At 40.0% G+C, this 15,329-nt stretch overlaps 1 protein-coding gene across 1 annotated transcript in view; it reads right to left on the bottom strand.

Moving 5' to 3' along the window:
* Nucleotides 1-15,083, bottom strand: part of LOC115164097 (protein prenyltransferase alpha subunit repeat-containing protein 1) — a 76,025-nt gene extending 60,942 nt beyond the window's left edge. The window contains exons 1-2 of the mRNA XM_029716215.1: nucleotides 14,997-15,083; nucleotides 12,496-12,665 (exon numbers count right to left, since the gene is read on the bottom strand). Coding sequence (XP_029572075.1) covers nucleotides 12,496-12,665; nucleotides 14,997-15,079 — 253 coding nt within the window. The 5' untranslated portion in view covers nucleotides 15,080-15,083. The remainder of the gene's footprint in view (nucleotides 1-12,495; nucleotides 12,666-14,996) is intronic.
* Between the last annotated feature and the right edge of the window lie 246 nt (nucleotides 15,084-15,329).

The raw sequence follows: 15,329 nt of genomic DNA, 5'->3' as shown, positions 1-15,329 counted from the left end.
TAGTCAGGCTGATTGAGGTAGTATGTACATGTAGATATGGTAAAGTGACAATGCATGTATGATGAACAGAGAGTAGCAGTAGCGTAAAAGAGGGATTGGCAGGTGGTGAGTGGGACACAATGCAGATAGCCCGGTTAACCAATGTGCGGGAGCACTGGTTGGTCGGCCAAGTTGAGGTAGTATGTACATGAATGTATAGTTAAAGTGACAATGCATATATGATAAACACAAAGTAGAAGCAGCATCAAAAGTGGGGTTGGGGGGGGGCACACAATGCAAATAGTCCGGGTAGCCATTTGATTACCTGTTCAGGAGTCTTATGGCTTGGGGGTAAAAACTGTTGAGCAGCACTCTGTTGCTGCTTAACTCAGAGTTTACCACCGCTTTAAATGTCAGGTATGGACACCAACCAATGACTCCAGCTCCCACCAGCTGTGTTGTGTATTAGGGCCGGGACGATAACAGTGTCGCGATATTCGTTAGTATCGTGGCAAGGAAATAAAACATGAAGCGAATTTTACTTCTTCAGGTAAAGAGACCTAATTTTAGAAACAAACATTATGGTGTCATCCAGAGTCACATTTATTTATTTTCCAAGTTATAGCATGCAATATTTTACATACAGCAGGATTAGAAAGGACCAAAAAGTGTTCTGTCTGCTTCGTGTTTTAATTTTTGCCATGGAAAAAATATTGCAATACTAGTATCATCCCGACCTATTGTGTATAAGCTATGTGTGTATATATGTTGTGGCTGCAATAACAAAGTCCTGTAAATAGACCCACTCCGTCCGCTCACTCCCTATCAGCTAGACAGACAAAAACTACCAGATTACATTTACATTTTAGTCATTTAGCAGACGCTCTTATCCAGAGCGACTTACAATAGTGAATGCATACATTTCATACAATTTCATACATTTTTTTCTGTGCTGGCCCCCCGTGGGAATCGAACCCACAACCCTGGCGTTGCAAACACCATGCTCTACCAACTGAGCTACAGGGAAGGCTGGTATCCTTGATATAAATGCTTCATGCAACAACACGTATTCCTTATGATCTGAGGCTGCTTTTTAAATGGCATTCTCTAGAATGCTTCAGTCAGTACTGTGTTGAAATATTAACTATCCTGAATTCTTAGCTGCTCTGAAGAAATTAGGCCAAGCTGTCTTTTTACTTGTTTGAATATCCGCTGAGTCCCCTCATATTTGTTTTTGCTTTGTCTTTACGGGGTATTGTGTGTATATTGATGAGGGAAAACATTTATTTATACATTTTAGAATAAGGCTGTAATGTAACAAAATGTGAAAAAAGTCAAGGGGTCTGAATACTTTCCGAATGCACTGTATATTGTCTCATTGCATCAGTCTTTTATTCTTCTTTCTAGCTATTTCAATCTCACGGTTTGATGTTAGACATTCACCATATTTCAAAAGAAAATGAAAAGCCACACACTCGGGTAGCTTTGATGCAATCATTTCTTAATACTAATTACAATCATTTATTTATCAACGTTTCGACAGCAAGCTGTCTTCATCAAGGTTTCAAGAGATTCAGTCTCCAATAGAGCCAGACCGATAAATCAGTTGACGGATATTATCGGCCGATATTAGCCTTTCACAAAAATATTTATATCAGTCTTTATTCCACAGATAAAGCACCGATATTATATACATAGAATAAACAAATATGTCTACACATTTGCAGTAATTTTTTGAAAATGTCAATGGTTGCCTGAAGAGTGCCTGACATCATTCAGTCCTAGGTCACAACGTGAGAGCGAGTAGGCATGGTAGTTTGACGGTGAATAGCTTGCCACAGCCAGTGTATATGAATAAGTAAATAATTAAAAGAACACTTCACCAAGCAAGCAGCCCATTCCTCATCACTAAGGCCATGTGTTTGCATTCATGATAAGTAGCTAACGTTTGCTAGCTAGATAAATTAGAACGTGTGACTAAAACCAGTGCGGCAAGTATTTGCCTGCATAAACGTTTTCAGTCATGCCATTTTGCAGTGTAATGTACGTATTGTTTCTGTGAGAAAACATTGTTGTAATGAACAGCTAGCTTGTGCTTGTCATAACTTACTCTCATTGCAAGGTTGCCATAAAGTGACCTTTGACTGTTGTAAACACTGTAATAAATCTACTCAAGACAAATGCTGACACCTAGCGGTGAGATTAGGAACAGCATGTTACTGCATTTCAATGCTTATTTGTGAACAGTGCAGTTTCAGATTTACTTTGAAAGAAAGTTTAATTCATTCAGCCAGACACCCCTTGTGGCGGTTTAGCACAAACACTTTTGCATTCTTCTTATCCACTGCCATAGATAGACATCTTTAAGTTGTACCTAAGAAGGTATACTAAACAAGTTTCCTTTTGGTGGATATCCTGTAAACCACAAATAAAATGTTCTTAAATAATGTTCATTGTAATATTTTGTTAAGAAATCATAATGTATAGTATCTGTTAATCCTTTAGAGCACAATTTGTATAAGAAAAGGTTTGTTTTTCATTTCACCCTGGGATTCAGTGACTTTTACCCCCTAAAAATCGGTATCGGACGCAAAAATCCCATATCGGTCGGTCTCTACTCTCCAATTTGTACTTTCTGGAGAAACACTATATACACCAAAGTATGTGGACACCCTTTTAAATTTGTGGATTTGGCTATATCAGCCACATCCGCTGCTGACAGGGGTATAAATTAAAGCACAAAGCCATGCAATCTCCATAGACAAACATTGGCAGTAGAATGGCCTTAATGAAGAGCTCAGTAACTTTCAACATGGCGATGCCACCTTTCCAACAAGTCAGTTCATCAAATTACTGCCCTGCTTGAGCTGCCAGGGTCAACTGTATGTGCTGTTATTGTGAAGTGGAAACGTCTAAGAGCAACAACAGTTCAGCCGCAATGTGGTAGGCCACACAAGCTCACAGAACGGGACCGCAGAGTGCTGAAGCGCATAAAAATCATCTGTCCTCAGTTGTGACACTCACTACAGAGTTCCAAACTGCTTCTGGAAGCAACGTCAGCACAAGAAATGTTCGTCGGGAGATTGGTTTCCATGAACGAGTAGCCGCACACAAACCTAAGATCACCGAGTGTCGACTGGAGTGGTGTGAAGCTTCCCCGCCATTGGACTCTGGAGCAGTGGAAACGCATTCTCTGGCGTGATGAATCACGCTTCACCATCTGGCCGTCGGGGTTGGAGGATGCCAAGAGAACGCTTCCTGCATGAATGCATAGTGCCACCTGTAAAGATTGGTGGAGAAGGAATAATGGTCTGGGGCTGTTTTTCATGGTTCGGACTAGGCCCCTTAGATCCTGAGAAGGGAAGTCTTAACGCTACAACATACAATGACCTTCTAGACGATTCTGTTCTTCCAACTTTGTGGCAACAGTTTGGGGAAGGCCCTTTCCTGTTTCAGCATAACAATCAAATACAATTTTATTTGTCACATGCGCCAAATACAACAGGTGTAGACCTTACAGTGAAATGCTTACTTACAAGCCCTTAACACTTATTTTTCTTAAAACTGCATTGTTGGTTAAGTAAAAAATATGCCCCTGTGCACAAAGCGAGTTCCATGCAGAAATGGTTTGTCAAGATCGGTGTGGAAGAACTTGACTGGCCTGCACAGAGCCCTGACCTCAATTCTATCAAATACCTTTGGGATGAATTGGAACGTCGAATGCAAGCCAGGCCTAATCGCCCAACATCAGTACCTGACCTCACTAACACTCTTGTGGCTGAATGGAAGCAAGTACCCGCAGCAATGCTCCAACATCTAGTGGAAAGCCTTCCCAGAAGAGTAGAGGCTGTTATAGCAGCAAATGGGGGACCAACTTCATATAAATGCCTTTGATTTTGAAATGAGATGTTCGACAAGCAGGTGTCCACATACACTACATGAACAAAAGTATCTTTGCCAGCTATAGGTTGTATTCAGTTGTGGGCCCTATTCATGAATTGCATGTTTCATCACAACAACGTTTTTAACATTTGTTTTAGAACTGACTCCCCACAAAGCGTTCTTCTCATTGCATTGTCAATTGACACTGATGAAGATCTATAAACTCAGCAAAAAAAGAAACGTCCTCTCACTGTCAACTAAATTTATTTTCAGCAAACTTAACATGTGTACATATTTGTATGAACCTAACAAGATTTAACAACTGAGACATAAACTGAACAAGTTCCACAGACATGTGACTAACAGAAAAGGAATAATGTGGGAGTTTTGACAAAGGGGAAGTTAAAAGTAACAGTCAGTATCTGGTGTGGCCTCCTCATGGACTGCACAAGATTTGCCAGTTTTTGCTGTGAGATGTTACCCCACTCTTCCACCAAGGCGCCTACAAGTTCCCGGACATTTCTGCGGGGAATGGCCGTAGCCCTCACCTTCCGATCCAACAGGTCCTAGACGTGCTCAATAGGATTGAGATCCAGGCTCATGGCAGAACACTGACATTCCTGTCTTGCAGAAAATCACGCACAGAACGAGCAGTATGGCTGGCGGCATTGTCATGCTGGAGGGTCATGTCAGAATGAGCCTTCAGGAAGGGTACCACATGAGGGAGGAGGATGTCTTCCCTGTAACGCACAGCGTTGAGATTGCCTGCAATGACAACAAGCTCAGTCCGATGATGCTATGACACACCGCCCCAGACCATGATGGACCCTCCACCTCCAAATCGATCCCGCTCCAGAGTACAGGCCTCGGTGTAAAGCTCATTCCTTCGACGATAAACGTGAATCAGACCATCACCCCTGGTGAGACAAAACCGCGACTCGTCAGTGAAGAGCGCTTTTTGCCAGTCCTGTCTGGTCCAGCGACGGTGGGTTTGTGCCCATAGGCGACGTTGTTGCCAGTGATGTCTGGTGAGGACCTGCCTTACAACAGGCCTACGAGACCCAGTCCAGCCTCTCTCAGCCTATTGCGGACAGTCTGAGTACTGATGGAGGGATTGTGCGTTCCTGGTGTAACTCGGGCAGTTGTTGTTGCCATCCTGTACCTGTCCCGCAGGTGTGATGTTCGGATGTACCGATCCTGTGCAGGTGTTGTTACACATGGTCTGCCACTGCGAGGACGATCAGCTGTCCGTCCTGTCTCCCTGTAGCGCTGTCTTAGGCGTCTCACAGTACAAACATTGCAATTTATTGCCCTGGCCACATCTGCAGTCCTCATGCCTCCTTGCAGCATGCCTAAGGCACGTTCACACAGATGAGCAGGACACTGGGCATCTTTCTTTTGGTGTTTTTCAGAGTCAGTAGAAAGGCCTCTTTAGTGTCCTAAGTTTTCATAACTGTGACCTTAATTGCCTACCGTCTGTAAGCTGTTAGTGTCTTAACGACCGTTCCACAGGTGCATTAATTAATTAATTGTTTATGGTTCATTGAACAAGCATGGGAAACTGAAGTTATTTGGATTTTTACGAAATATCTTTGAAATACAGGGTCCTGAAAAAGGGACGTTTCTTTTTTTGCCAAGTTTATATTTTCTTTACCCCTTTCTCCTCAAATTCGATCTTGTCTCAGCCCTCGTTTTTGATTAAGTTTGAGAGTGTACAATTATGTTCACTCCGGGCCTGAAACGCCCCATAATTCAATTCGCCATGATTGTACATCCGCTAAGAAAACTTACAACCAACATTAATATGGAGAAGTCAACATACAAGTGTAAGTAAAAACCAATGTAAATATGTTAGAAATTGTGCTACCAATGCACATCACGGCTCAAACACATATCATAAAAGTAATTATATTTTTGTTTGGTCAGTTTTTGGAAATGTTATCTTGCACACAACTTTCCCTGACATCACACACATACATTGTAATTTTCTATTTACCTGATAGTAGGATGGCTAACATTCGATGTCTGTGGATGCGTTGTCTTCCAGCCAAGATATGAAATGCAATCATAATTGACTGCAGCGCACAGAAGGCACACACAATAGTTTCATGATGACTGAAAACACAACCGTGGGATGAACGAGTGACAAATTTCCAGGCAAGAGCGATCCATTTAAAATTCATTCATTCTTCCTTCCTTCGCCCCTTGCCCTGCAAGTGTCAACTCGTCAGACGTCATGATACGTCATCAGCGTCCACTTAATTTGAGGGCTGAGGGGAGAGGGTATGTCTTAAGTGTTTGGAATGCAGCCCCTGATTAGTATCCGAGTTGCTTCTCTTCCCTATCAGTTGAAACTCAAACATTGAAACACAACCTAGCTTGAGAACAAAACAATGCAAATAGCCAAGAAACACAAGGACAAAGTCTCACTTCAGTAAACTTCCGTTTTCAAGTAAATTAAACACATTTTTATGCCTTCACGTGAGCACGCACAGCCCCAAGCCAGGCAGTGTTGCAGCACGAGGCAAAAATACTTTGCACATTTCAGTGTGCATTCAGTTCAGGGAGATACAACCATATTCTCTAGAATACCATAGTAGCTAGCCATAGCCTACAAACAATGCAAATGCCACATCAACTCCCGGCACGCGAAACCTCGGCTCCAGGCCAACAGGCCCACAGACAGGCTGGGAGAGTAACATTTGCATTCTAATAGGCTTATTTTCCCAACATTGGAGTGATGTTCTAATATTATACATTTCCATAAACAAAATATGAACTTTTTAAATTTTATTTAACCTTTATTTAATTAGGCAAGTCAGTGAAGAACAAATTCTTATTTACAATGACTGCCACCCCGGCCAAACCTGGACGACGCTGCGACGCTGGGCCAATTGTGCGCCGCCCTATAGGACTCACGGCCGGATGTGATACAGCCTGGATTCGAACCAGGGACTGTAGTGACGCCGCTTGCACGGAGATGCAGTGCCTTAGACCGCTGCGCCACTCGGGAGCCCAGCCAGCCATATCATTGTCTGAAACCTGGACATTTTACATAGCCTATCTTACCTTGCTTTTAATAATGTACAGCCAAAATCCGACCATAGAAAAAAAGCTAAGATTTCCTGATATGCCATTGATACCAGCATTTCTTCTTCTACTGTCCAAAGGTATTAAGGCACAATCCTGCTGTTGCATATTCAGATATTCACTTTTTCTAAGTTTCTACCATTAGGCTGCATATCCATCTCTGTCACATATAAAAACCGCTCCCATCAGGTGCAAGTTTGAGAATGGTGTTCTCCCGTAATAGCATTTTGGAACATTCACGCATATGGCCGAGACAAGTTAACACATTGCTGCACTTGTAATGTGAATTATTCATTATTTTTAACTTTTAAGCTAAATGTTGTGATCTGTTTCATCAGCCTCATCTTTGTATTTAAACATTTTAGTATGGAACCACTGTTGTATGCATTTTATATTTTTCTGGTCTATCATCCCGCAACTGTTCCAACGTGTGTTTTAAACAGTCCCAGACATATATTTTTTTATCATCCCCAGGATGACGGGACACTAGGGCTGGGCGATATGGCCAAACTCTCATATCACGATATAGGTCATTTCATATCACGATATAGCACATTTTCTGTAAATTCTATTAATAAATAGTTTATATAAAATGACCACATGTAAAGGCCTATTTCTTATTACATTTTGAATTATACTCAACAAATAAAAGGTACTTACTCATATTTGATTATTTCTCCTTTTATTTAGAGCCTTGGTGCAAATTTGCAATTAAGCGTGTAACAAAATAATAATGTATTCAATCTAAAAAGGTAAATAGAAAACACTTAAACTATAGTTGCAAACAAAATAAATACAGGCCTAAAATACATATTTTGGGAGCTTGCCTGTTTTGCATGTTGTTTTGGCATTAATACCTGTCACATATCAATTTGCATTTGGTACCTTGGGTCGAGTGTTAGCACCAACTCACGAAACCCCCGTTTCTCGACCGTGTAAATTGGGGCCATGTCTTTGCAGATGTAAGTTGTAATCGCCTTCCATGAAGGAGACTTAATCAAGCTAGTCATCTTGACTACTTTCTTGTCTCTTTCTCTCTTGCATCAAAAGGTTAAAAAAGTTTTAATAGGAGACAGAATGCGATCGGATCATCATCTAATTGGCATTCACATAACTCATATAGATTTTCCACGTGGATGGGGATATTCGAAATTTAATCAAAGTTTACTGGAGGACAACTTATTTTTAACTAAGACAAAATAATTTATAACTGAATTTTTCCAGTATAATATAGGTTCAGCAAATCCCCTTATTGTTTGGGATACCTTTAAATGTACCTTCAGGGGTCATTTAATTCAATATTCATCAATAATTTAAAAAAAAGCCGTTTCTGGCAAAAGAAACAAGACTAACAAGGGAAATCCATGAACTAATAGTAAAGGTAGATAGCAATAAAAACAATACTACAGAGATACAAAATAAAAAGAACTTGAGGAACTTATTCAAGAACGATCTAATGTAATCTATTACAAAAATAAAGCAAACTGGATGGAATACAGAGAAAAATGCACAAAATTCTTCCTGAATCTCCAACACAGGAACGCTAACAAAAATAATTTGCAGAAACTCATTACTGAAGACGGAGTCATTTATGATTCTTTGAATGATATTTTAAAAGAGGAAGCTAATTATTTTAGGCAGATGTTCTCTTTTCCGTCTCATCCTCTCCCACTGAATGAAGATTACGTTAAGGAATTCTTTCCAAATAATATAAAACATTTAAAATTAACAAATGTACAGAAAGATCAGTGCGAAGGCCAAATTACAGAGGAATAACTTTTTGAGGCTATTAAATCCTTTCAGTCTGGAAAAACCCCAGGGCTTGATGGCATACCGGTAGAGGTATATCAAGTATTTTTGATATACTAAAAGCACCATTGTTAGATTGTTTTAACTACTCCTATAGAAATGGTACTCTGTCAGGTACTCAGCAGGAAGGTCTGATTTCTCTATTATTAAAACAAGACCCAGATGACAAATATAAAGACCCAGTCTATCTAAAAAACTAGAGGCCCCTTACACTTCAATGTTTTGATGCAAAAATACTAACAAAATGCATAGCACTCAGAATTAAAAGGGTTTTACCAGGTATTGTTCATTCTGATCAGACAGGTTATTTACATGGACAATACATTGGAGATAATGTACGACAACTACTAGAAATAATAGAACATCATGAAACATATAAGAAGCAAGTAATGGTATTTATAGCGGATTTTGAAAAGGCATTTGATAAAGACTGGATTTTATTTATAAATGCCTGGATTTTTTCCATTTCGGTAATTCTCTTATAAAATGGGTAAAAAGAATGTATAGCAACCCCAGGTGTAAAATAGTAAATAAAGGCTACTTCTGAGCGAGTTTTGAATTGTCAAGAGGAGTTAAACAAGGGTGTCCTCTGTCACCATATCTATTCGTTATGGCCATCGAAATGCTAGCTAATAAAATCAGATCCAATAACAACATTAGAGTATTAGAAATCCAAGGCTTAAAAACAAAGGTGGCCATGTATGCCGATGACTCAAGTTTTATGTTATATCCACAAGCTAGATCCCTGCAATGTCTCATTAAAGATCTAGATAACTTTTCTGTACTCTCTGGACTAAAACCTAATTATGATAAGTGTACAATACTACGTATTGGATCCTTAAAAAATACCACTTTTACATTACCCTGCAGCTTACCTATAAAATGGGCTGATGGTGAAGTAGACATAATCGAATTCATATCACAAAAGATATAAATAAGCTCTCCACAATGAATTTCAATAGAAAACTTGTAAAAATAGACAAGATCCTGCAACCATGGAGAGGTCTATTTATTGCCCTGATTAACTCCTTAGTCATATCTCAGTTTACTCACTTACTTATGGCGCTGCCTACTCCTGATGATTCGTTTTTCAAATCATATGAGCAAAAAATATTTTGCTTTATCTGGGACGCTAAACCAGACAAAATAAAACGAGCCTATCTATATAATGAATATGAATTGGGTGGGTTGAGATTATTAAATATAAAAGCACTAAACCTCTCTCTAAAAGCTTCACTCATTCAAAAGTTTTATTTGAACCCTAAATGGTTCTCAAGTAGATTAATAAGAAAAGCTAATCCATTGTAGAAAAATTGCCTTTTTGCCTTTGTGCAGATTGCCATGTCTCATTTTCGATGAATTGAAAATGATACTTTTTTCAAAGTATCTGTCTTTTTCAAACAAGCATTGCAGAGTTGGCTACAATTTAAATTTCATCCCCCTGAAAAGATAGAACAAATATTACAACAAATATTATGGCTGAACTCAAATGTGCAGGTTGATAAAATACCTGTATTTATGGGAAAGATGTTTGAAAGGGGTATTTTGTTCTTAAATTATATTGTAAATTGTAATGGTAGAGTTATGTCCTTCATGGAGTTATCAGAATTGTATGGGAAGGTCTGCTCAATCCAAGAGTACAACCAATTGATTACAGCATTGCCCCAAAAATGGAGGAGGCGGGTGGCAGTGGGAGGAGGTAGGGAACTGGTCTGTCTGCCCAATATAAAGGATCAAAACTGGCGGAGGAATAAAAATAGCATAAATAGGAAAGTATACCAGTTTCATTTGAGGACCAGGATGTTGGCAACTGTGCCATAGAGATTGCAAAATAGTTTGGAAGAGATTTTTGATGTACAGATTCCATGGTACAGGGTGTATGAGTTGATATATAAAACGCAAGATTCAAGACTTCGTGCTTTTCAGATAAAATTATTATATAGAATTCTTGCCACCAAGAAAATGTTGAATATTTGGGGCATAAAATCATCAAAGCTCTGCAGATTTTATTATGAGGATACAGAATCAATAGACCACTTATTTTGGTATTGCCCTCAGGTAGCCTGTTTCTGGTCTCAGGAATGGCTGAAAATGCATAGCATTGATCTAAAATTAACCCTACAAATAGTACTGTTAGGAGATCTGGAAAGACCGGGTCACTCAATTACTAATACTCTTAGTAAAAGTATTTATCTTGAACACGCAAGCTGTAGATTCTATTCGATTAGATAGATCGATATTGTATGTTAAACATCATAGCATAGCTGAAAGATATGTGTTGCATAGAAACACGAAGTGGGTGGCCAGCGGAGATAGATGGGATGGGCTGAGGGAAGCTGAGGTTTGGTATGTGGAATTGGAGACAAGTGGGAGTGGAGTTGCTGTGTGAGAGAGAGAACGAAGGTCAAAAGATAAAGGAGTGAAAAAAAGATAAAATAAAACATAATAAAAGTACATTTCAATGACACTAAGTGTCAGTGTTTTTACAACTAATGCCGGTTTGCCTGAGGCTGATGCTGTACAGGTGTTTGTACACATACATATACACACACTCTCATTCAAATAAACACATAAGAACACACACATACATGTAATAGTACCAGACATGCACACAAACATATACAGTTGGCATTGCTGTTATGATTTCAGTTGTCCTTGATGTCCTTTGTTTTAAATGTATTATTTAGTTTAATTTTTTTTGCATTGTTTGCTGTTTTCTTCTGTCTTTTCCTTTTTACTCTTTAGTTCATTCTCTTGGTTGTTGGTGCATTGGGGGGTTCTTTGGGGTGGGGAATGGAATTAATTGTATTTTTTATTTTTTTTTCTTCGGGGGGGGGGACTGTGTGAGGGTTCTCGAATGGTTGAGGGACAGCTATTGGGGAACTATGGGGGGATCTTGGAGGGTTCGGGTTTCACAAGATTGTGATCATGAAAAAGGAAACTATGACATATTTTATATCACTATCATGCACATGCACCCTTACACATAAGGATGGCTCTGTTGCAGAAAGACTGATACATGTTTGATAGTGTCTTGATGCTGTATTGTTTGTCCTTCATGTTCTAATACTTTAATGTTACCCCTTCCTTGTGTTTTTTGTAATAAAAAATAAAAAAAATAAAAAAACCTCCTTTCATCTTCGTGATTCTTTACCATATGGTGTGCCGCGGGCAAAATCCTCTTGCAACGTCTGAGTCGGGGGTTTGTTTTGAGCACTCGACTGTACTTTTTTGGGTCTCATCTGTAGACTCTCTCCGTACTGTTACACATGATTCTTTCGTAGGTGGTAAAGGAGGTTAGCGGTGTTTGAGCCTGGTGTCGGGACCGGCCTGTGGCATATTTTGCAGAGGATGGTTTTCTGGTCCTTGTCAGACTTTTCATACCCAAACCACATCCACGTGACCGAAGTAGCCCCTCTTTTAGGTACGAGCTCCGTGTCTCTGTGGTCTGTGTAACGTTCACTCTCCTCCGTGTTTGTTTGTGTTGCAAATTTCCTTCCACACGGCACGCAAAGCATTATCCAATTGATAAAAAATATTGACGTAGAGTGTGATTTGCGACACAATTAAATAAACGATACAACATAATATGAAATGATAGACGTTTTTCTATTATCACACGATATTATATCGTCATATCGCCCAGCCCTACGGGACACCCTTAATTTCGAGCCCTGGGGTGTGTGTCTGTGGACTAAGGAAAATGGATAAAGAATAAATAATTATTCTTCTTACCTTCCCTGTCCAGCCACTGTTTGCGCTGCCTGTAGAGCAGTAGTTTGTTGTGGACATAGGGTAGCAGGAACTTGACACACCAGCTCTCCACCCCCAACTTGTTCTCTACCAAGACGATGGGGCTGCGGTTGTACCTGGCCTCAGGACACAGGATCAGACCTATCTCATCACTAGGAGGGGGAGGGGGGAGGAGAGAGAGAGTGTGAACCTGCATGCTCATTGCTCTAACAAAACAACTACACAAACACGTTCTCAGATACCCATGCATGCTCACACATACAGTAATAACCTTTTAACCTCTAGACACAGCAGAACCCCTGTCTGATGGTGGGCTTTATTCACTGCCTGGTTTAGGGAGTAGGGGCCCTTGTACTTAGCCTAAATGTCTCTAGTTGAAGGAGTAGGAGCACACTTTAGATGCCCAATACAACACTGGTCTGGAATACGGGGCACAAGACTTGTAGAGAGCAGCCTACTTTGCACAAGTGCATCTCCAGAGTCTACGCCTCACTGAGCACAGAACAGAACAGGTTTGCCTCAAACTGCGGTGTGCGCACACACATACAGTCCCCTTTGCAGCAGGGCCATGTTCAGTAAGCAAAATGGATTGGAATGTTTCAGATAGAAATGTCACAAATAGAACTGGAGTGATTCCTTATTCTACATGTCAGAGAGGCATGTTTGTTCTATATTTTTTAGATGGATGCGACCAAATCATGGGCTGGTGCCACCAACTGAAAAACTTAGTGGGGAAATTGTTAGTATGGAACCCTGGTGTGTGTATGCACACAGCACAGCATAGCACTCAGCACAGGTCACTCACAACACCAAAGGGATTGAGCCTGCACAAACACTACAAATCAGGCTTAGATGTTGTTTTTATTGAAGGATGTTTTGCCCTGTAAAAATGCCTTTACTTTATTAAGTTGAAATGTACTCAGTTCAAATAGGTTCAGACAGATCTGTGTATGTTCTACTTTTGATAAACTGGAACTGAAATGTGCATCAAATCAATTTTATATGAAAAGTTATATTTTACATTCCATTGTGCCTTGTACTGCGAAGCCTCTCTTGATATCTCTCAAAAGAGGCTGGTGGTTATGAGTTGGCTATCAAAACATGGAGATGCAAATGAAAGGGAAAAGATCTGGGCTGCTCAGCATCAAGTTGAAGCATTCACACCCTGTTCTTAAATGAGCTACAGAATGTAGGCCAGTTCTAATTTAGAACACTCAGAGAAGCTTCTAAACAGAATACATCTAGCGAGCTGACACTCTTCTCAGCCCAACAAGGCATAATTGACCATGTTATTATAACAATTTATAAAAAATATTACAGAGTAATAATATGATAATTTATTGGATATGATTAGCTAACAACTTGAAAAGCATAGTTACAAAGACAGTAGCTATGTAATCACCAGAGTAGATCTCCATTGGAATAAAAACAGGTGTGAAACCTGACAGGTTTCTGAGATAAGATGATAGATAAAACATCTATGTATCATAGAGCCAAACTCATCAGTCAACTCTGGGGTGAGGGATGACAACTATACTCAACAAAAATATAAATACAATATGCAAAGTGTTGCTCCCATGTTTCATTAGCTGAAATAAAAGATCCTATAAATGTTCCATATGCACAAAAAGCTGACAAGTATTTATGTCTGTAATAAAGCTATTTTTTGTGGAGAAAAACAATTTCTGATTGGCTGGGCCCGGCTACCCATCGGGTGGGCCTGGCTCCCAGTAAGTCGCTCTGGATAAGAGCGTCTGCTAAATGACTTAAATGTAAATGTAAGTGGGTCGGCCTATGCCCTCCCAGGCCCACCCATGGCTGTGCCCCTGAACAAGGCAGTTAACCCACTTTTCCTAGGGCATCATTGAAAATAAGAATGTGTTCTTAACTGACTTGCCTAGTTAAATAAAGGTGTAAAAAAAAAAAGGAAGGAAGGAATCTGGAAATGTCACTCCCACATAACAGGCTATGATGTTGCATGCGAGAGGAGAGTCGCAGACTGTTCCAACAGTATTTGGCTGGCTATATACTTTAAATTGTGGACAAAACAAGGACTTTCTGATCACGTGATTTATGCATGCCGTTCCAGAGCTGGGAATAACAAGGCTAGGTCAACTTTTTTTGCAAATCAAGTAGCTAGCCTCCTTGGATAATGACTAGTTACTGTAGCTAGCTACTAAGTGGCAAACGAATTCCGCTGCACAGTCAAAGATATATCCTTTGCAACGTGTGGCTAAATGTATGCAAAGACAAAAGCTAGGCTACCCTCCGGGCTCTGCAGATTGCTTTTTATCCTGAATGTTTGCTTGCTAGCTAGCTGAACAACAAGCTGAGATGTTAGATAGCTAACGTTCGTTAGCTTGCTAATAAAGCAGCAAATGATAGCTATCTCGTTCGAGCACCATGCCATGAGTAGTTTGCTGTGATCTTGTAGCTAGCTAATCGTACTCGTTATTTACGATAAATTGGATAAAGCTACGTACATATTGGGATTTCTCTTGAAGGCGTTATTGATATCTTTTACAACTCTCTGGACCAAGACATCCTCCTCCTCCGACTCTGCCATTTTTGTGCACTGATGACGTCAATGAATTCTCTCATGTTCATCCGGGTCATTAAAAATGAACACACTAGGCAGAAAATCTTTGATGAACATGTTTAAAACAGGTTTCACCATTGTAGCAACATTTCTTACACTAACTTCGCCACACCAGGGCCGTCACTAGATACCAGACACAGAGTCATAAACCCCGCCTATTTCTACAATTTATCTTCTTAAAATCTGATTTTAAACCTAACCTTAACCACACTGCTAA

This window comes from Salmo trutta, chromosome 27 (assembly GCF_901001165.1).
Source record: "Salmo trutta chromosome 27, fSalTru1.1, whole genome shotgun sequence".
NCBI lineage: Eukaryota > Metazoa > Chordata > Actinopteri > Salmoniformes > Salmonidae > Salmo > Salmo trutta.
Note: the sequence above shows the minus strand (reverse complement) of the source record. Positions and strands in the feature narration are given on the sequence as shown.